We start from the raw sequence: 23,865 nt of genomic DNA, 5'->3' as shown, positions 1-23,865 counted from the left end.
TGCTTGCGTGTCTGTCTAGGTGATAAGGTGTTTTGCCTATATGTATGTCTGTGCACCATGTACAAGCCCAATGCCTAGAGAGGCCAGCCGAGGCCATCCAGTCCCCAGGAGACCACAGTTAAATGGTATAGGTCACCAAGTGGGTGCTGAGACTCAAACCCAAGGTTGGAATAGGTGATGGTGCTCGTAACTGCTGGGCCATCTCTTGAGCCTCCTCCCAATGCCCTCCAACCCCGCATTTCTTTAACCCATCATGTCCCTGGCATCACATCCTCCCATGATGTCCCTCTGAGCAGTCTGCACTACCTTTGTACCTACTGACTGCATTAGACAACTCTCATTTCCAGGTGGCATGAATCCTATTGTTTCTCAGGTCTACTCTCCAATGTCTCCTTAGCAACTTCTACAACAATACACAGCATCTTTACACTCTCATTTTCTTCTGCTTGCCACCACCTATCATCTACATTAATTTCTCTATATTCTACTAAGGCAGGGAAGTAGAAAAGTTAGCTTATAAGAACAAAGACTTTGAAATGCCACTATAATCTAGAACACAATGTTCAGAGTGATCCAAAACCCTGGGGTGCTTGAGAGCCATTCGGAGGATTCTGCAAAGTCTCACAAGTTTAGAATTTTCTAGAAGCTAGTGACAATATTAAAAATAGAACAGAAGCAAGGTAATATTAAAATAGACTGACTTATAGCAGCAGATTTGCAAATTAGCTACATTTTAACAACTAGGCATTATAAATTATTTATAAGAATATAAAATATACTCATTAGCATTTCTGAAGAAAACTTAGTTCTATCCCCAAAATAAAAAGCCATGCTATTTGTATCAAAGCATAATGGGATTATTTTATATAAAAATAATTTTAAATAAAACTACTTAAAATGATTATATTTTATTTTAACATTAAGTACAACAAATGTAAATGGATAAAATTCACACATTAAGAAAAATGTTTAAGGTCTCACAAAGAATAAGGGATCCTGAGACTAAAATCTCCCAGAATCACCAGCATACGATAACCCTTATTAATTATAAGTTCATAAAAGTATAAAAAACTTATACTACAACCAAGTCTATGAATAGCTATTGTTTAAAAAGTTTCCATAGGGAATGTTAAGAAAAAAGCAGACTCTACCATCACGGTGTTACAAAGCAATGCAACTTACATTGACTTGGGTTTGAATTTTGCCATAACACTGCCCTGGGCATTACCTAAGTCACTTAACGTTAATTGCCTGGTTCAAAAAATAGAAACACAGTGACTGTCTACCCTCTCCCCAGTGTTAGGAGGCCCAAATAATAATCGGAAAGCTCTTTATTGACTCTAAAGCACTGAGGAAACACAAACATAAAATGATATCTACTGTGAAATTTTACCTCTGTGGCAGACAGACGGACACTTATGGTTTCTACATCCTAAAGTCCGTCCACAATTTTGATCACAAGGTGGACAGTTTCCAGGGCAACACTAGAGAGAAAGCAATATGTAAAGAAGAGAAATTTGAAACCCCATACATAGCAATTCACTCCTAGTCATTTACAGAATTTTAAGAAGCAAAAAGATTCTTTTCACTCTAAGGAAAAAATTTTCAAGAGTATCAACATTACTCTAGTAAATAGTACATTAAGAATTTACTAGTTTAAGTAGAAAATGACACTTTAATAAAACCAGGTTAAATGTCCTTGCCTCTTAATTATTCTATGCCATAATATTTCCACCACTTCTTTCTATGCAGACAATTACATTATCCCAATTATTTAATCAAATCCAGTCAATTTTCAGACAATGAATCTGGCTAATTTAATTTTAAATTAAAATAAAATTGGCTGAGTGAGTAGGCTGTCAGCTATTCTCAAAGATCTGAGAACAACTAAGAAAGGAGCAAAGCTGGGCTCCTTAGCCTGTCACTTCCTTCATTTCTAACCTGAGAAACAAATACTACCTAGCTGGATTTTCATTCATTAATTTCAGGCAACTACTTAGAATCAGTATTGTCAATTTAATTCTTTCCATAGCTTTTCTCATATTCAGTTGGTTTCCACATCACTGAAAAGCAATAAATCAATTAGTAAAACCGCACTCAATTAGACAGACATCTGTGAGCAGCAATGTGTCTGTCACTAAATAGCAGTGGAGGTAAAGGTTTTAGTAGCAGTAACAAAGAAGGTTATTATATGGTCCAGGACTTGAATAAGGTAACTGGCATTTCTATGCATGGTAAAGTTACAATAATAAGATATACCCTCTTGTCCAAATACCTAGAAAACTTGACAAGAGTCTGGAAGTCGTGGATTTTAGAGATTAATCAGGCAGCCTTGAGAAGGGAAACATAGAGGGTGAGCCCCACAAAGACATTACCCTAGACCTCGAAGCTTCTAGGCTGTTCTGCAAGATTGATCGCAGGCAGAATCTGGTAATTTGAGTTGAGCAGATAAATCCATAGTTCATGTAGGCTAGTATGATACAACTTATAGTAAGAAAGCAAAAGCATAGAGAAATCTTTGGAAAACTTCACAACAGATCCTTTTGAGTCTTTGCTTGAACACATACAAGAAATAACTTCAACACAACCAAAATAGCACTAAGGAAGGAAAAGAAAGAACAAGATCTAGAGTTCAAAAGGCTAGGAACAGTCAGTATGGAAGAACTTTCTGATATGCAGGCATCAGCAGAATGCTGAGTTATTACCTTAGTATTGAGGTCATATCAACCCCAGACATGAGATCTATAAGGAACCAATGATCTCTGAGTAACCTATTGCCTCAGAGCAACCCTTTAAAAGTATTTAAAGGAAAGGTAAATACTTAAAAGGGAAAAAAAGGCATGTAAAAATGTCTGTAATTTCTAAAAAGCAATAGAAAATTTCCTTAGCAGGTCAGGAAGCAAGGAAATATAATAATAAAGAGTAAAAGAAAAATCAATTGGAAGACACAGAAATGAGAACAGATAGAACTGGCAGCTGAGCACAGTAAAGTAGGCACCCGCCTACCACGAGAAGGGAGCATGCAGTACAGAAGCACGCACGCTATGCTGAGTCCCTCCACCCCTCAAGGTGAACACACACCTAAGGCAAAACACTGGACGAGAGCAAGATTAGAAAACACAAAAGCAACTGGTGAGACTGAAGACAAAGCTGGATCATTATCCAGTGTATTACAAAGAATGAAAACCTGAAAACAGGGCATTGCTGTGCTGAGGGACTTCAAGGAGCATGTATGTCATGAAGCACCGAGGACCATGAGATAACGGAAAGAAAATCAAGTTTAAAGTCTAAATTTGATGAGAAGTACAAACTTTCAATCCTAGAAGCTAGTTCAAGTTAAAGAAACATGAAAAACACTATGCTTAGTAACATCAGAAAAGAATTACTACTGTTATAGAAAACTCTTCAAAATCACTCAGAGAGCAAGAAGAGAACACAAGAAAGATTTGATATCCTTCGTTAGGAAAAAGCAAGCTAAGAGGCAGTGGGCAACATTCAGTAAGTACAGGGGACAAAAGTGTAGAACTAGAGTTCTGCGGTAAAAAAAAAAAAATGTATTTTCTAAAAGGAAAAGCATTTTCTCATATATAAAGGTGAAAAAAAAATTGGCCAGCACAAGAAACATTTAAGGAAGTCCCTGAGACAGAAAGGAAACTGAAGCTAGAAAACCTGTAGCTAAACAAAAAGAAATGTGAAATCCATACAACTACAAAGAACTACTTTGTGTTCTTTCAGACACTTCTAAAGACAACTGCTGAGGCTGGAGAAATCTCAGCAGATAGATAAGAGCACTTGGGGTTGGCTCCTAGCACCCTGTCTATCAGGTGGCCCCAAACTTCTTATAACTCTAGTTCCAGGGGATCTAATGCCACTCTCTTCTGTCTCTGAAGGCACCTGCACTCACTCGGCAGGCAGAAACACACGCACATAAAAAACACTAAAACAAGCCTTTAAAACTGTAACTATTTAAAACAATAATAAAAGCAACATATTTGGGGTTTCTGAAACACAGTTATAATACATAGGGGTGTCATAAACTAGGTCAAAACAAATAATATAAAATGCACAGTAGTAATTTCTAAAGAATTTGAAGCCCATAGTAACCAATCAAAGAAAGGAAGAAGGGAGGGAGGAAGGGAGAAGAAAGAGAATGAGATGAATTGTAGCTAGTAGACAAATAAAGTAGATTAAATGGGACCACTGAGAAACAGGTCAAGGGAAGAAAAATGAGAAAGGAACAAATAAATAATCAGAAAATCATTAGCATGATGGTTAACAGTTAAGGCAAGTGTAGTGGCTCATGCCTTTAATCCCAGCACTCAAGAGGCAGAAGCAAGCAAAATCACGTGAGTTAGAGCTCAGTTTGGTCTACACAGTGAGTTCTAGGACAATCTGAGCCATATACTGAGTTCTTGTCTCACATCGAACAAACAAAAAAGATGGTAAACAGACTTAAATAATCATGCTAAGTAAATAATATGTAGCCAAATTAAATGACAAATACTGTCACCACAGATTATATAACACACATAAGAGCCACAACTCTATAGCCCCAACAAAGCCCTCCAGTCAAACTTCCTGCAAGCCAAGCATCGATAATTTTCTATTATCGTCTCACCGATGTTAGGTGCCGACCATCAATATCACTATCACTTCAAAACCACTAGGGGCATCTTCGATCAGAAAATAGAAACAGCCCAAACTGAACTGAGTCAGTGTATGAGGAAAGGACATTGTATACAGTCTTTGGTGTTTTGTTCTATTCTGTTTTGTTGAGACAAAGTCACACTATATTAGCCCAAGATGTCCTCAAGATCCTTTTGAGTCAGACCCCTGAATCATTTGTGCAACCACATTCAAAAACTGGCATGAATACCTACTAATACAAACAGCAAATGTTAATCTAGAATATTTACTAGTATTTGATTCAGAAACAAAAAACACTCCTGATTACTTGAGAAACAAATTAAAAGTATTTATTTTCCCATATCATATATGGGATTTTTTTCCCAAAGAGAAAAATTTAACAACTTTTAAATCAGTTTCCCAAGTTGATCATACATACCTTTCTCCTACACTGATGCTTTTGACAGTCCCGCATTTTTACACACTTCGTTTCACAAAGGTAAGTCTTGTGACAAGGCATTCGCTTTGTATGTTTTCCACAACGACACTGCTTTTCCACTTCCTAGGCCAAGCACCAAGAAGCAATGTTAAAGGGACTAATGGCAATGCTTTTCTCCACACTGCAATTTTGTAATTACTAAAAGGACAAAAATGTTAGGAACAAATTTGTATTAAAAACTAACTAAACAAAAATGAATGTCCTAAAGTACTTGTTTTACTTTATTCTTCCAAATAGGACCTCATATGAATTAAGAAGTATCAATCAGTAAAAATAATGAAAACAAAACAATTTATAGGTAGTTCCAACCATAACATCTGTATATCTAGTCTCAGTACAAGACGAGGGGAGTGTTCAGTAACCTAGCTGGTTAATGAAGTAATACGTTTAAAGCCAAACAATGTCTATAACTAAAGCCTCAAATCTAGATAAGTCTGTCTCCATTGTATGTAGGCTGAATTCAACAGAATTCTAAATATCTTCTGGTAACAAACCACCCCACACTGAACCATACAAATGAGAACAGTATATCATGTCTCAAGAAAAACAATAAAGGATCATGTTCAGATTTGGTCTCCAGATCAATACATTAGATAACACAAACTGATTATGAGACAGATGTTATGAAAGCAATGACACACAACAGTTTCCTCGGACATAATTTGGTGCATAGCTCTTGAAAGAAAGTATATGGGACACAACTAACTTGTCTGCACGTTTCACAAGGACCTCGATGGCAACGCTGTGAACACCTGTGGATTCCACATTCGAGTATTTTGTCACAGCTGTCTCCACAAGTTGGTACATCTTCTGTACAAGGCAAAGAAAACTCTGAAAAGCAGACAAAATGTTAAATGTTAAGTAAAACACATTATTATGAATCACTAACAAAGTTCCCTGTTCTTTAGTTCCTAAAGAATGGCAGTTCTTTTGAACTATAAAACCTTTATAACCATATATTAGACAAAAAAAAACCTTAACAAAAATAATTCCTAATATCCTGTAAGACTAAACCCAAATTCAAAAATCTCTTACCTATTCCTCCCAATGCCAAACCTGCCAAGCTTTTCTTTTTTTTTCCCCCTTTGAGACAACATCTATTATTTTAGCTCTGGCTGTCCTAGAACTCATTATGTGGACCAGGCTGGCCTCCAACTCAGAGATCCACTCGCCTCTGCCTCCCACATGCTGAGATGAAAGGTGTGTACCACCACAATCAGCAAGCTAATGTTTCTTAAAAAGAAATTTGACACAAAAGTTACTGACAATAAACATTTACATGATTTACTTCATAAATTGTTAACTAGAGAGATGAGTTTGAGGACATAAAACTGAGGAATTTCCACAACATGCATAATTTTCTTTTTAAATTTGTTCAATCTCACAGAATAGAAAAAAATATAAACTTAAAACACTGTAAAACTCACCTTTAGTAATCAATTATGACAAGTAATAAAATCAATCTTATAGATGACTCCTACTGGAGAGTCAAGAAAGCTTACTCAACTACCACACTCCTCCATAAAAGCAACCCGAACTAAGCTCACACGGTGAGCTCTACCTAGTGACAGCAGCAGCCGGCCTCCTCAAGTCCCAGTGTGCACAGCAGACGGAATGCTACAACTGATGACCTTCTGACGACACACCATAATCACTCAAATTCAGTTGATGTGAGGTGACGCTTCACTCCATGTGTGCTTCTTTGTGGCTATAGACAAGTTCAGTGACTGCTACATAACACCTCACACAGGAGCTTCACCACCTTAAAGCCTCTATGCAGGCTAGTCACCCCTCCTTCTCCCAGGCCCCTGACTCCTGTCAGTGTTTCACTTTTCCAAAAAGGCATTTTTATTATCCTGTATTCCCACAGGATACAGCCTTTTCAAATTAGCTTGTTTCGTTTCCTAATAAACATTAGCATTTCTTCCATGTCTTCTAATAGCTCAATAGCACATTTCCTTTAAAACAAGTCTTACTTGATTTCTGACAGGGACAAGACCTCTTCCCAGAGCGAGGACATTCTCCACAAGCACCAACATGACAAACTTGCTCACATGTATGATTACCACACGGCAGTGTCTTTCTACATACCTAAAATAAAAGCACTCATCAAGAGATTAAGACTACACAAAAAGGCAGACTAAAACATAACCCAATCACAAACAGCTTCATTATGCCATCCCCATTATTATACTGTAGTCTTACACAGGAGTCATATACAGTATGTGCACACATTTACATATGCATATTTTTCTATGTACCAAAGAGTGCATCATACAAACATAAGGACAGGTGTATACGCAACCTAGTATGAACACCCACCAGACTTCAAACCTGTACTAAACCCCTTCCAACCACAGAAACAATTCTACTCTCTCAATGGCACTACCCCAAGAGGAGAACAGTAAGAGAAAAAGAGAAAGCTGTGGGGTAAATCTATACATTGAGTTAAAAATTCAGCAACTAACTTATTTTGAGGAAAAAACTTTTCCTCTAGTAATTAAGGTATTAAGTTGAAAACTAGCTGTACCTGTTGTTCCTCCTTCCCTCCTATCAACTAACCTGACAACTACTTGTGCTCCCAGTTGCCTGTTTCTACCCTCTTTCCCACCCACTCACTCAGAGGGCACCAACACTCACTTGGTCACAGTGCCACACTGGACTCGCACAACTTCTTTCTGCTACTTTTTTGCCACATACACATTTTTGTCTACTAACTCTTGGACAAGGCTGACAGTTTCCTAAAATTACAATCACAAATTAGTACACAAACATCAAAAGCAACAAAACAGCTTTGCCTTTTTTTAAAGCCAGAGTTCCTCACAAATGATCATTACCTGCATGGCAAGGATTTTCACACGAATGCTGCCCACAAAGCAGCTTTCGCCCACATGGCAGCTGACAGGACCACTGCTTGGCACTGCACCTACGAGGGATAGGTTTTGCTTTCTTACAGTAGCAAGTAGTTGTGACCATCTTTGGACAAGGAGGGCAGGGACCTAGAATGCAACAAAGTAGTGGGGGAGTGCGTGATTAAAAGTCAGTAAAGAAAACTTACAAGTTTTACATTTTCTTCCCACCATGTCCCTCACTGCTACTTTAAAGGGTAGTCCTTTCTTAAATTTTCTCACAGCAAACTTCAGTTCTACTTGAATAATTTTGTTTGCTTCAACATTAAGAAGAAACAGCCACCCAGAAACAACTACACTCACCTGGATGGCAGAGTAGTAGACATTTATGACCACAGGAAGGTTTAAATTCTCTCTCACACACTTGGCCACACGAATGAGGAACAAGCCAGGGATCTAAAGGTGGGTCTTCTACTTTTCCACAGTAGCAATAATATCGACTAGGTGTTTCCGACCTTTTGTATTCAAATCTACATTTTGGACTACAAAAAAATAAAATATTAATTCCATTATTAAAAGTAACAGGAGACAACAGAAACAAGATTATACTTTAAATTTTCATTAAGTAAAAAAATACATTCTTACTAAAATCTCTGCACAATACACGGTCCTGAAATAAGGAACTATTTTATACTCACACTCTCCAACACAAGCGCCCAAGGCCCATGAGGTGAGGCTATGCGTAAGACTTGGCCACACTCACCTTCTTTCCATATTTGTACGTTTATAAACCGGACACATCGTTAGCTGCTATGCATTAACAGATAGCAAAGCATAGCCACAAAGTAAGCAACATTCGTTTTCTACTAGCCAAGACTTTTAGCCAAAATTCCTACAGACTGCATTTCTGCAATATTTACTCAGATTTATATAAAGTTTGGTTTTAAAAGTTTTGTTACAGAGTCTATAAACAAAAATATATTAGTAAAAGAAAAGAAAAAAGCAATCAGGTTATACACAAGCTACATATAACAAGAAAAATATGTAACAAAATCCTAAAATTAAGAGGAAAAAATTGAATGTAAAAAGGTGTATTTATTTTTTACTTTATGAATATTCTGCCTACATATATGCCTGGTGCTTACAGAAACCCAGCGTTAGTTACCAGGTATCCTAGAACTGGAGTTGCAGACAGTTGTGAGCCACACTATGGGTGCTGGGAACGGAACTGAGTCCTCTGCAACTCTTAAACACTAGCCGTTTCTCCAGCTCTGACAACTTGCTATGCTCAATCTCTAACACAAAGTACACATATTTCAAGTTCACTAGTGTCAAGGAAAAATTAAATATTATTTTTCTTCTCTGCTAAAGCAGAGTAAGTTATACATTACAACATCAAAGTAGATGTGGGTGTTAGGAATGACAACCTTCAAGTCTATCAAAAATTCACTTGAAAAAACATCACAGGCCACTCCTAAAAGATGTTCTAAACTCTGTCTCTTCCCAAACAACTGAGTACAGTCAATATTCTATACCAGGCTGTCTGCAGATCACCATTTACATTTGTACTGCATAAAAATCAATGCATTTTCATTGTCATGAGAACATGCTGTGCTTCCAAATAAATACCACACAAATGTTCAGGATAACCAAAACACCTTTGTTGTCATAATTAAATTTCAATAACAAGGTATGGGAAATGGCTCAGCTGCTCTTGCAGAGAGCGGTTTCCCAATATCGTGTGGCTCACAATAGCCTGTAACTCTAGGTCCAGGGATCACAATGCCTGACCTCTCCAGGGCACACACCCGTAGAGACAAACAACATACACAAGTGTACAAGGCCACACTTAAATAGAATACAGTTTTTAAAGTAAAATTGAAAACCAATGTCATACCTCATGTTTATAAATAGCTTACATTTTATTTAAAATGTTACGTTGTCCTCTAAAGAGAAATGACTTTGTTATAGCTACAATGAAACAAGGTGAGTTTAGATAGCAAGCAGCTGACAATGTACTACACTGCTCACCTGCACTGACTCAGACCTACTTTGGGAGGGTTTATGTTTAGAAATGAATGTTTTACTTAATGATAGAGTACAACAAGTAAAGGCCTTATCCTGTTAGTCAATAAGCACTTATCTTAGAAACACACCGTGTAAGTTCCTTTCCATAAAATAACTACCTTATTATAACTTTTCACCAGGTTCTGGTTACACCTTGGCAGACAAGAAGTAAACAAAGTCAGTCCTTAAATAGCCACTTATCTTCAATTACTATATTCAGAGTAGCCGTGTAAAGGCTAAGAAAGAAGGGAAACTACATAGACGGTTACACTTTAATCTTTCAGGTCTGGGAAGAAAGCAGCAGCCGTTCATCATTCTGGTAACGGACACTGAGTTCCAGAAAAATCACTGCTTAAAACAGAAGTGAACAGAGCAAAAGTGAGAGCAGGTACATGTGAGGCTCAGGTCGCTAAACAGCTCCAAGTATCAGCTTCATTCTGCACCAACTCAGCACTAAAACCCCTCCACCAAGTAACACCCAAGCACAGACCTGAACTTAAACTCTTTCAAAGTTGGTGAGCACAAAGGGTCTAAAGGGAAAAGAATAAATCCTAGCCTTCAATTCCCAGCTCTGCCCCTTCTCAGCGGGAGGAGTGTGAACTCACTGCTGCTCTCGGCTAGCTTCGGCATCCTCAGGGGAAACGGACAAAACCTCAAGACTGCCACGAATTACTTTTTAGAAAGAAATGTCCATGTCTAAAATGTTTTTTAAAATTAAATTGCAATTTTACAAATATCTTAGTATTTATGATAATTATGGAAGATGTGACTAAAAAAGATTTTTTTTAAAAGATTTACTTATTTATTTTATGTGTGTGAGTACACTGTCATTGTCTTCAGACACACAGAAGAGGGCATCAGATCCCATTACAGATGGTGGTGAGCCACCATGTGGTTGATGGGAATTGAACCCTGGACCTCTGGAAGTCAGGGCTCTTAACCGCTAAGCCATTCTCCAACCCAAAAAAGAGATTTTATTAGGCCTAAAGTTATACGAGTTGGGTGATATTAGAAAAAAGAACACTACCTTTTAAATTTAAAGTTACAAAGACCAAGCATACAATGTCCCCTAACTAACGTTTAATTTTATCAACAGTGAATCTACCACTCTTTACTAGCTAAGACAACTGATTTAACTTCTCTACTTTATCTCAGACATAACAGAAGACAAAGGTACAATAATCAGCAATAAACCCAGCCGTAAAATCAACATCGATAAATTAATGATATCGCATAATACATGTGATTTTGAGACTGAAGACAACTGGAAACCATATAATCATAATCTAGTGGATGAGTAATATCACACTAGTGTGTACTAACAGGAATTCAGGGGAGAGAGGTAACAAATTTGAATGATTCTCATTCCGCCTCATAGGCAAGTCCTTTAGAAGCAATGCTGAAGCTTTGTTTCACAGAAAAAACATAGGCTGATGATTTATTAATTATTGACGGATACTAGTATTACAAAAAAACTGAAAGGAGAAGAACATTACCACGGTCTCCATCTTCATAAACTAGACAAGTACAAGGAAAACAAACAGAAGCTTCCAACAATACAACCTCTGATATAGAAGGTTATTTATTTATTTATTTATTTATTTATTTATTTATTTATTCTATAACTTAAAACCCAATGAAAAAGGAAAAAATTACCATGGCCAGGGATAATCTTTCTTTCCAAAATCATCGTCTGTCACAGAAGATACAAGAAACTGGCTGTCCTTAGCCCACTTCTGAATACAGGGCATGTGGAATATACAGAAACATCCTGAACAGCTCCAAACCTAAGACGAAGGTGTCAAAGTTAACTATATATGATTTCTGTTAGTTATACAATACTTTAAAATGATTGTCATTCACTGAATTATCTTTCAAGTTACATAAAGACAAAAATCAAAACAAACTCCAAATGTCATAGAAGAGATGATCTTTACAAAACATAATTCAGGGTGTAAGATTTGAAAGAAAAATATTAATCACTAATTTTCAATTAGCAAGAAAAACTATATCTAACAATCTGAATAATCTCTAATTTTACATATACACATAGGTTTATATGTGTGTGTGCACATATGCATATATATATATGTATATATATATACTGGTACTGATAAAATATTTTTGTAAAACATGATATAAACATTTACTCTTGTCAAATACACCTATATATCTTACTATATAGATTTATGTATCATAATTTCATCAATTTCATAATAGATTGGTAGACGTCTATTATTCCCAGCTCTAAGCAATACAACAGAAAACTCCTGTCCATAATTTGTGTGTGTTTGTGTGTGCGTGCATCCTTGTTATATAAAACCTATACGTCTATGTTAACACTTAACACAAAATTTAAAAAAAAAATGAACCATAAGTGAAAATATATATAATATAAAAGCTTAGGGTTCAGAATTAAAGGCACTTCCTGTGCAAGTGTGGAAACCTGGGTTGAAGCCCCAGAGCCTACACAAAGATAATGAAGAAACAAGCTCACTCAGTTGCCCTCTGACCCCCCAGATCCACTGTGGCACACAGAACCAACTTTTAAGCTCTAAGAAGTAATAGTAAATTAATTTCTAAACCTACCAACATTTTGATGCAAGAAAAAACTCAGTTCTGGTCTCCTTATGACAACTATTAGAAAAAAAACCTGACATGTCCTATGAAGTAGACAGCAGCATTAAAAAAGAGAAGCAGCTAATCCCTTAGTTTTGATTCTCCAAAAGCCTTCCTGAAATAACCTAGGGAAATGACAAGACAAGGAAGAAAAAGTGCCAAATAATGGTATTTTGTAGAACTCATTACTACTAAGGCTACAGGAAGCCTTTTTAAAAAATGAAACACAAAAAACCTGTAAACACACTATTCTAACTCTAACGAACACCCTAAGGAGTCTGGGACATTCACCAATTCCCTGGAAGAATTTTGTTCCAGGCAACATGAAGGCCTCAGTGCTGCACTGTTCCTGAATAGTAGCTGACTCGGTTCCCAGAGTAGACAGACAACCTTGAAAAGATGGGGACAAGGAAGCACCCTACAGAGACCCAGCTCTCCTGTGGACATACTACTCACCCCTGCAGCTGAAATCACAGGAAACCAAGATGCGACCCTGAGTATGACAACACCTCCTCAGCTGCACTGTCCTAGCCAACCACAGTATATTAAAATTCTGCTTCAGTCTACACGACCGAAACATTCCATTGGCCCTCACCTTTCTCTGAGCAATGCTACTCACCAGGAAAGAATTAATATGGTGTCTTGGTTGAGCCCGTCACACTCAGTTGTCACTTCTCTTCAACTGCCTCCTAAGTGCCTTTTAAACCTATGCTAGCTTCACAGTCCAGCAAACGGTCTTACAACAGTATTCCCCATGGGTGCTCTCAGCTTGGTTAGAAGCAGCTAATAAAACTGGAGTGTCACTATCATGTTCTCATGTTCCAGTTCCTCGGAAGACCATGTTTATTTCAACACACGACCTTTACTTCAAACCCATTGAAAACATGATACATAGTCGTAGGCCATTTGCCCAGCATGCACTAGGCTGTGGCTACATCACAGCAATGCAGTAATTATAAGAATTTTAAAGATGCTTAAAAAGATTCCTAGGGATAAATCCTGCATTTTTTTTTCAGACTAACAAAATGAAGGTTACTCACATATAATATTGTCAAATAAAAAATTTTAGACAAGCATAAGTGAAAGACAAGCATAAATGGCAAGTATTGAAAACGTGAGATATGTTACTTGGGGGATATCATACCAGATATCTTAACAGGAAGACTTACTGCCTGGTTTCTCTTCACTGAAGCAATACAAATCAGGCACGTCATAGCCCCTGCTTGGAAAGCCTCATTCAGATACTGTTTTGTTTTCTCCAATTCATGTACATCTCCATCTTAAAAATTAAAAATGGAAAACATCACAGTAAACAACATCTGAAAACAACACTTCACCAACAATCATGTTACATGGCCAATGCTAAGCAATTTTAACTGAAGAAAATGTAACTTAAAACCCCAGAGCTTAACACAAGAAAACAAATGCATGCTCCATGAGCTGACAAGGGGTTACCACATCAGGAATCAGCGGCATTTCCCCTCTCATTGGCCTGCTTTCCGCCTTAACAAGTAGTGGAGGCAGAACCACTGACCAGACCAATATGACAGCTAATAAAACAGAAAGAAACTGAAGAATGGAAGAAAACAAAATGTGAGCCACTAAAGGGAAGGCTGGCACAAAGCACTCATAATAAATCCGATGGAGAAAGGATGCTGGAGTTACTGGCACACAGCAGCCATGCTTCTTTAAACTGCTATAAACAGTACAATAAGATTTTTTAGGGAAAAAATTAAAGAACTTTATGTCCTTTAAACAAGTATTTATTTCCAAGCAGGATAAACTATCATTACATCAGTGTTATACACGACACATCCGAGACAGAAAAATTCAGTGACTTCAGTCTGACTACTCAGTGAGTCCTCAATCCCTATCCTGTGCTTTACTGAAAGGTCTAAGAAAGAAAAGTTAATAAAAGAATGACAGAGCAGCACACTAAAGTACAAAAGACATGGAAAGGGCCTTAACTCGAGTTATGTTCATGTAAGAAAAATAAGTTTACATGCCTTTAGTAAAGCTAAAATGATTCAACACAAACTGAATTTCCAAGAAAAGTAGGTCTATCATATAAGATTATAGAAGAACAGAATTTACTATGGCAACAATCTAGTTCAAATCAAAATTTGTTGCCAGAAAGTAAAACTAAATAAGAATCTTAGTTCATTTTCTAAAATCATATAACTAAATGCAAAACTTAAAAACATCTGCCCGACCATTAACATAAATATAAATGTCATTTACAGTGTTAATGAGCACTCTAAACTTACAAAATTACTAAAGACAAATGTTTCATTAAATTGGCATTTAACTTTCTAAAATATCCTTAACAGAATAATTACATTCAGTATGGTTATACTGCTTACAGTAAAACTGGCTTTAAAAAATCTGTAACATCTTAAATGTTTCAGCAGCTTATTCATACAATTTAACAGTTAAGGCATACAATTTAAATGTTAAAATATGACTGTACAGTCTTACAAACTAAGTAAGTTTATCTCTACAAAATTCAGGTAACATACCTTTCAAAGTTGTATTATACTTTGGTTACATTACCCAGCGTGTCACAGAAGACATAGCAAGACATTGGAGGTCACATATTCTAAAACGACCACTGTGGCAAGTAAGGAATTGTGAGTTTAAGGAAGGCAAGACTGGAATGAGCAGAAAGTACCAGATGAAGGCAGTTAGAGCAAACCAAACAGCTAGAACTGTGGGAAGTTATCTAATGCGTCTCAGTTTTTCTTCTGTCGAATGTTAACAATAGCCAGACATCAGTAATATAGGCCTGTAATAGGTAACACTAGTGTAAAGGAAGAAAAGGGATATTGAAGAAATCATCAGGCTGAATAAGGAGGTAACCATGGAGTAAACATCAAGTTCTAGGCCAGACAGAGGTTCATGATGAGACCCTGCTTCAAAAATAAGTATGTTTAAAATTTTCCACGTAAAATCTAGGAAGCTGGGCTAGAGAGATGACTCAGTGGTTAAGAGCACTGACTGCTCTTCCAGAGGTCCTGAGTTCAATTCCCAGCAACCACATAATGGCTCACAACCATCTGTAAAGGAATCTGATGCCCTCTTCTGGTGTGTCTGAAGACAGCCACAGTGTACTAATGCATAAAATAAATGAATAAATCTTAAAAAAAAAAATCTAGGAGGCTTTGGTGACAATTAGACTGTGGTCTCACTCATGCCAATGTTATGTACCACTCTGTGCACACATTTCTGAGTTAGGAGACTGGAGAGATACTAGGATAAGAAAACAAGGAAAGTGATCTCAGGCACGTGAGGTGCCTGAGAGTGAAGACCACATTCTCTTTAGAAATAAATAGAAAGAGAGAAGAATCAAAGAAATGCAAAGCCTGAGACCAGAAAAATGGGAGAGGTTCTTGGGAATGTACAAGCATTGTGAGATGGTCACTCACCAGTGTGATACGGGCACTATCTCATTACTCTCGCATTTATTAAAACATGTAACTGTTCCAAGTTCCTTAATTTATTATATGTAAAGTACAGAATATACAAGAATAAGAATCAAAGTATTAATTATGCAAAAAAAATCTTGTAAAGCATGCAAACCATAGTATTTTCTACTATGTATGCTAAAGACAGCAGCCATGAGACTGAGATTGCTAGTCTGGATATCATCCAGCAGCAGGAACTTCTCTGTCCTTAAAGCTGCTTTCGTCAGCTTTTATTTTGTTAGGCTTGGCATTTTAGCTGAACTTCCTTAATTCCTCAGGAGATGTGGGAAATTTCTTACAGAATGCCTATCAAGCTGTGCAATTTCATCAAGACATACGGGTAACTCACAAAGCAACAAAAGTAAGATGGATTGGGTTGGGGAAGGGGGCACATTACCTGAGTCATCAGTCTTACTAACTCTAATATCCTTCAGTTACCTTCATTCTACTAACATACAGTCTGCTATGCTTGACCCTGTTGTACTAGCAGTCCTGTTCTCAGTAAGGCACTCTGTAATAACTAAGGAGCAAATCAGTGACAAATATAAAAGAGTTGATGTGGAATTATGACAGAAGACCTTACATAAAGGAAAACAAGATTTGTTTGGGGTTTTTGTTGTTGTTGTTGTTGGTTTGTTTTTAAGCAAAAGAACTGCTTTTAAAAGACAGGGAAAGAAGAAAATCAGCTATAGTAGAAAACCTCTAATATTCAGGCATACAAAACGTGTTAGACATTTCCTAGACAGCACCTACTATCTGACATTTCCTAGACAGCACCTACTATCTGACATTTCCTAGACAGCACCTACTATCTGACATTTCCTAGACAGCACCTACTATCTGACATTTCCTAGACAGCACATACTATCTGACACACAGTGCTACACCATCCCAACCCCGTTCCCACCGACATACACATTTCCATAAGAGAAAGCCTGAGTCAACGTGAATGTGTCAAACACCAATCAGTGTTTCCAAGTCTTAATTTGGCTTGTGAGGTGTCCTTTTAACCAGTCTCCTGATTTTCCTCCATAAACGAGTCCAAGTGCGGCCATCTCTTCTACTTCAGAATCACACTGCATTTACACAGAAAACCCAACAGGCCCAATAAAGGTCAAAAGCGGAGTAAATCACCTTTAGGCCAACTTTCCATTTACTTACTAATTGTGTAATTTTAGGAGAATCTTCTCTCCTATGAAGAGCCATTTCCTAAAAGTTTTCTGGGTTTTTTTTTTTTTCCTAGCTCTAACAAGATTTTAAAGAACTAGATCAGACTATAAGCATATAGTAACTAACATAAGACTATATAGACAGCATGAAATATATCCATAAAAGTACTGAGAAATTCTAATGTTTCTAATGACATGAATATACAATTTAGAAACTGTAAGAATACTGACACTGATCTTTGAAACAATTTAATTACTTGATTCTAATAAGCACACATACCAGTATCCCTATGGCCCTCTCTCATATTAAATAAAAGGAGGGGCATACTTTAAACACAACCCAAACATACACATACTGAATATACATGTAAGACCTTTAAAGATTTAATTTTTTAAAAACAGTAGGAATATCAAATATAAGATATGAAACTACAATAATAAAGCCAAGAAACAAAAAGGACTGTAAGGCAATTTTAATATGATAAAAAGGAGAAGAAAATGAAGACTACCTTGAAGGGGTCCCTGAAAGCCCTGTGGCCCAACAGAATCACAGCCAGTAACCACCTACCCTGCCTATTTCTCTGGGAGTTAAGGTTATAGAGGATACTTGCCATATAATCTACTTTATACAGAGATTAGTATTAACAACATATAATTTAAATACCAAAATGTCCTCAGCTTCACAAGACAACCACACTAAAAATGATTCTGTGTAGTATTTTAAATTATAACTAAGCAATATCAGAAATACTCTTCTACTTAAGAGTGAAAATGTCCAAATCAACAATACCTGTGTGAGTGGTGTATGTTATGAATGTATTAGCAACAATTTTCCCCTGTTTTCCTTCAAAGTCTTCATCCCCTTCTTCTTCTTCAGAGGAAGAGCTGCAGTGTTCCTCCACGAGCTTTCTGGCTGCAGCTTGATTGGCCTTCTTGATCTCCTCAAATTTCCTCTGAGATATTAGCTCTGCTTAACAAACAAACAAAAGTTTCAGTTCTGCAAATCAGCGTCCTCACAAACCATGGCATGGTGTAGAATGGCACCTCTTCCCCCCCACCCCTTGGATCAGTCAGATTCCAGGTTATTTGACCTCTATATCAATTTTAAGCCCACATTTGAAAGTCGCCCTTAGAACATTCTATCTTCTTATAAACTGTGAGGGGAAAACCTAATTCCTTAGCACAGAGCCAAAGAAAACAGCACAGTTTTAGAACACGAACTTTGGAAGTAACTACCCAAAAGACTTGAGTGTGGTGGATACAGACAACTGACACATCTAAGGTAGTAATGGTGCTGAACGCTCCATGGTCAGTCTCGAAATAAACATGCCAACCAAAAAAAGGAAACACTGCACAAGCCAGGCACGGGCTCATGCCTCTAATCCCAGCACTCCGGAGGCAGAGCAGGGTGGACCTCTGTGGCCAGTATGGTCTATAGAGAGTTTCAGGACAGTCAAAGCTACATAATAGAGAGACTTAAAAGAAAAAGAAGAAAAATTATACAAACCAGGTATGGTAACATACATCTTTTTTTTCTCTAGCACTTAAGAGACAGAAGTAGGTGGATCTCTAAATGCAAGGCCAGGCAGAGTTAGCTACATAGTAAAAGAGTTAAAAATAAGTAAATAAAGAAAATCATTAAAATACATTACACAGTATGACTTACATGAAATGGGAGAATGTACTCAGTAGAAGCAGGCCAGAATGACAGAGGGTAGTGCTTCTTCCAACCAGTCTCAGGAACCCAGTCCAGCCCACCAACACCTTACGGTGACAATAATCATGGTTTATCTACTGCATTTATTAGCTGTTTCTTAGGAAGCTCAAAACCTTCCAGCTTTCAAAGTGAAATTGACATTTTTGGGGTCACACAAATGGTAACACAAGAAATATACATCTAACAATTTCACTCCAAAAACAATGTAAAATGGGATTGAAGTGTTCTTCCGCTACTCTCCAGAGAAAGGATGCTAAATAACATCTGAGTTGATCTCCTTTCTAGAGCACTCTGTACTTCTCATTACTACTTAATTACACAACAACAACCAAACAGAACCAGATAACTTCCCAGCGCTTGTTCTCAACCAGACTCCAGCTTCTTGAGAGTAGGAATCCTGGCAAATGTGCTCCAGTTAACAAGTGCAATAGACAGTAATGGTGTTTTAAGAAAAGACTCACAAGCTTGCTGAATTGTATGCACTGGTGCTCACAGTAAGAGAATGTTAAATTTACTATTCTAATTCACTAATTAAAAACGTACTTCATACGTCGGACTGATAAGACTATCAAAATAAATCTCACTTTCAGTGGCACATCTGTACTTGTACATATTTTACCCTTTATTTCCCTCTTATTGAAGGAAATGTTTTCCTTTCCTTATCTCAGCTAATTTGATTGGTAACTATCAACAGAAACAGACTGTTTCAGGTATGGAAGGAAGACAATGTATATGATGCTTACTTCAGAAATCTTTGAGAACACGGAAGAAGGAGAGCAGTAAGACAACTCAACATTACAAGGATGGCGTTAATCTCTGGGAATGAACCCTGGCAGGGGTTGGGGGATGTTTTTTTAAAAAAAAAAAAAAAAGCTGAATTGGGACATATATGTACCTAGCAACATTTGGAGAAATGTCACAAAGTGACCAGGCAGTCTTCTTACCTTATTCCTTCAACACACACGTCAACTACTCATACAGAGAATGCTTGCTTTCCTGCTACCCACAAAATCCAAGCAAGCTTACCAGCTGGCTCCTAGGTCTCTCAATAGCACACTTCACCTCTATGATAAACTGACCACTGCAAGTGAAATCAACGCAAACTAACTTTCAAGTTACCCTGAGAAACCCCACACAGAGGCTCAATTCTGCTCCTACCAGAAAGGGAGAAATGATGCAATTATACTGTAATCTCAGAAATAAAAATTTTAAATGTCTTCTGAAAAGCCCATGGCAAACACAAAATGCTTTCAGGGACCATTCTCTTTTATCTAGGTACAGTTAAATACTCTCTACATTGCATTAAAACAAGATCTTGGACCAAAGCTATTGCAAATTCACGGTGGCAACACCTGATACATCATGGAAAGACATGGAATTTATGAACAGGGATGGGTCAAAAATAACCAATGCGCTTACAGGTCCAAAGAGATCTCAGACAGTCCAAAAAGTCAGGTAGCCTGGTAAAGACGGCTATCAACAACTAGTCTTGAGGGCAGAGTTAATTAATGAAGAATGGAATTCCCGATCTGCACGTAAATGGGATTCTGAGACCTTAGCCTAGCACAAGGTCTTACTTTACAACAGACGTAAACATTGTAGATTTTAAAAGAAAGCAAACTCTGGCGATCCGTGTACTGAGTTAACCAAATCAGCTGCACACCATTCAGGAAGGTAAGTAACAAAGGCAATACCAATTAAAATGAGGATGCAAGAGATGAGATGGAAATCTGCCTGAATCCGAGAAGATTCCTGATACTAAACTCCCTGAGCAGTTAAAAAGTGAATGAGACTTGAGGGCCCTGGCAGCCAGCGATAAGCTGGGAAGTGACTGGGGAGTTTGGTGGGGCGGAGGGGACCTGAGCCATCCTCACCTGAGCCATCCTCACCGCCGACCCACAGGGGCTGCGGGGCTTCGCCTCCAGCAGAGCGCTGCTTGTGACCCGCAGGGCCCGGAGTTGCTGCTCTCCTCGGGCCGGGGGCCGAGGGCACCGCGCCCCCAGACCCTTTGGCTCGCCCTCCTCCTGCGCCGCCAAGAGGGACTCCATTTCCTGAGAGGGGCACTGCGGTACCCCTTCCTCGGGCTCGGCCTCGGCCAGCGGCCACCTGGCGCCAGGAAGCGTCCATCCCTGCAGAGAAGAGATAAAGGAGGAGAAGGAGCGTGAGCGACCGCGAAGTCGAGGCTGGATGCGGACCGACCGCGCGACACGGAAACCGGGTCTGAGGAGGTCGCGGCCCTGTGTCTCCCGAGGGCCAGTCCCCGCCAAACCCAGGCTGGAGCGACGAGCGGGGAGGAAAAGGACAGGGGCCAGAAATGAACCACCGACCCACGAGGAGCCCACCCGGGACAGGAAAAGCCCAGCCACGGGAAATCCTCGTCACCCTCAGGAGAAGTGCGGTGGGCACCGAAACGCTGACTGACCGTGACGCCGTGGCCGGGAACCAACTGCTGAAGTGGACCGCACCGAAAGCTACGTCTCCTTACCGACGGCGCCCACCGCCAGCGACTACAACTCCCAGAAGCCTCTGCCCGCCGACAGTAGAATGCGTGGCAGCGCGGCCGCTTATCGGGAAGAAGCTAAGAAATTCTCAGCGCGCATGCGCCTATGCGGTTGCTCTCGACCTTTGGAAACTATATTTCCCAGAGTGCTCTGGAGCTCGTGAAACGTGGACACCTTCATTGGTGGGCGTGTCGGGGAGCGAGCTCTCAAGTCTCCCTTTAGCAGCTGCTCCCCGGAAATACCGGATATGTCAGGATTCAGTCAAAGAGGACAAAACTGACATAAAGTTATTTTCGCCATAGTTTCCTGCTTGCAGGTAGCGGCAAATCCTCATTCAGGAAGTTCTTAGAAAACAGAGGACGCTATGGGGAACAGGGTCAGGAAAGCCCCAGGAGCATTGTAGGAAAAGTGACTTGAGTGGAGAAAATTCAACTCCCAATGAAATCCACCCCTAGTATTACCTCCTTTTATACTTTAAAACAAGCTTTCCTTTGGAGACTGCTTATTTTCCCTTCAAAACTGCTTTCTCAAGTAGATTCATTAAGGAAAATATCTGAGAACCAACAGCTAACCTGTACGTATAGGTTGCAGAAGTTCATTCAGTGGTCTCTTGGGAAATGAGTCGAATTTTGGTTGATATTTGAAAATTATACATTCTTTAAACTACCATTCAGCTTAGTTAATTCCCCAACATTTACAACAATTATATTTAGCTGCCATTTAATGTGTCTGGGAGTGTACAAAATGTTTACACATGTTATATTGAAAGACCCACCCCATGAGTCTTAACTCAGAGCTGCAACAGGCTTGAACGAGCCCAGGCACGCCCAGATACCTAGGGCCGAGTCACCATTAAAACTAACAGACCAGGGGCTGGGGATTTAGCTCAGTGGTAGAGCGCTTACCTAGGAAGCGCAAGGCCCTGGGTTCGGTCCCCAGCTCCGAAAAAAAGAACCAAAAAAAAAAAAAACAAAAAAAAAAAAAACAAAAAAAAAAACTAACAGAACATAAAAGGAAAGGAATACAGAACAGACTAGGAGTACCGGATCTGGCAGGAAGGGATAAGCCCCCAGCCCCCGACATTCAGGACTCTTTTACCATGTTACAACCTCATTCGAATATGATTCAAACCTGCCAATGTGTGTAGCTATACCTTATTACCTCATCATGTGAAATAACCAATCATATGTGAACATGTCTATATGCCTCGTTTAAATCCACCAATCCCCATAACTATGCATCTGCTTCTGTACGCCCGCTTCTGCTTCCCCAAACCCTATAAAAGCCCCATGCTGGAGCTGCTGGGCGAGCAAGTCCTCCGAAGAGACTGTGTGCCCGCAGGTACCTGTGTTTTCCAATAAACCCTCTTGCTGATTGCATCCGAGTGGCCTTGGCTCGGTCACTGGGCGCTTGGGGGTCTCCTCCTGAGGGAAAGGTCCTCTCCAGAGGTCTTTCAATATTTGCACATATATAAAGTTTTACATATATAATTTATTGAGATGAGGATTTTTTTTTTTTTTAGTATTATCTAGGAGCTCATGATCCTCTCACCACAGCCTTCAAAGTTGGTGCTCCAGGTCTTCACCACCATGCCCACTGTGGTAATAAATTTTGTACTCAAAATAACCTTATTTATCATTCTACTTTTACCACTGGGAAAACTGAAGCATAGAGAGGAAACTAAGCTTTAATTCTATCATGTTTTTAATTTCTTACATGTAGGTATTACATCATGGCCTGTACTTTAACCAAAATCAGTAAATGTCCAGGGAATAGTGAGTCGACAGACGATTAGGAGACCCTCAAAGAACCTTGGTGTGTAGCACAGATCTGTGTCAGCACATTGTCCACATCTCCGTACTGAACCTTCATGCGAACACATTTCCTCCATCCCTCCAAACAATATTAACTATTCTGATATTTATTGAAAGTTTCATACAAGCATTCCTTTAATTACCTGCTTAGTAGCATATGGAGTCTTATCACTGAAACCAATTTTTAATAAATAAATAACACAAAAAATCTTTCTCGACACTGTAGCAGAACCTGGGTTGCAAGTAGGTAGACTGACTCGTGGCCTCCTATCTTAGACTTAACTATATGATGATTGTGTAACTTTCCTCAATGTCCTGCATCTGCAACAACCTGATAAGTTGTGTGGTAACTAGTTGGTCCTCAGCCCTTGTCATGAAACCTGTAAATGACAGAGTCTAATGGGGAGGCTGGAGGTTTTAAGTCAAGCATGTGCCCTTGAAGGAGACTAGGACTTTGCTCCCCCCTCCCTCGGCTGGAGGTGAAGATTTGGCCCCTGCCACACAAGCCTAGAATGATGTATTGTCTGACCACAAATACCA

General features: G+C 38.8%; 1 protein-coding gene across 3 annotated transcripts in view; it reads right to left on the bottom strand.

Moving 5' to 3' along the window:
• The window catches only part of Nfxl1 (nuclear transcription factor, X-box binding-like 1), a 43,351-nt gene extending 21,807 nt beyond the window's left edge, over positions 1 to 21,544 (bottom strand). For 2 of the 3 annotated variants that reach the window (XR_015636532.1, XM_087582496.1), the window contains exons 1-12: positions 21,433 to 21,521; positions 20,885 to 21,139; positions 18,084 to 18,260; positions 13,830 to 13,939; positions 11,698 to 11,828; positions 8,338 to 8,516; positions 7,963 to 8,124; positions 7,766 to 7,866; positions 7,102 to 7,216; positions 5,832 to 5,956; positions 5,066 to 5,188; positions 1,394 to 1,484 (exon numbers count right to left, since the gene is read on the bottom strand). Coding sequence is in view for 2 of the 3 variants with exons in the window: in XM_087582496.1 (XP_087438622.1) it covers positions 1,394 to 1,484; positions 5,066 to 5,188; positions 5,832 to 5,956; positions 7,102 to 7,216; positions 7,766 to 7,866; positions 7,963 to 8,124; positions 8,338 to 8,516; positions 11,698 to 11,828; positions 13,830 to 13,939; positions 18,084 to 18,260; positions 20,885 to 21,137 (1,567 nt within the window). In the remaining variant the exon portion in view is untranslated. 3 annotated transcript variants of the gene reach the window in all.
• Positions 21,545 to 23,865: the final 2,321 nt, after the last annotated feature.

The sequence above is a fragment of the Rattus norvegicus genome, chromosome 14, assembly GCF_021556685.1.
Source record: "Rattus norvegicus strain SHRSP/BbbUtx chromosome 14, alternate assembly SHRSP_T2T, whole genome shotgun sequence".
NCBI lineage: Eukaryota > Metazoa > Chordata > Mammalia > Rodentia > Muridae > Rattus > Rattus norvegicus.
The sequence above is the reverse complement of the archived record's forward strand: the minus strand, read 5'-3'. Positions and strand labels throughout refer to the sequence as shown.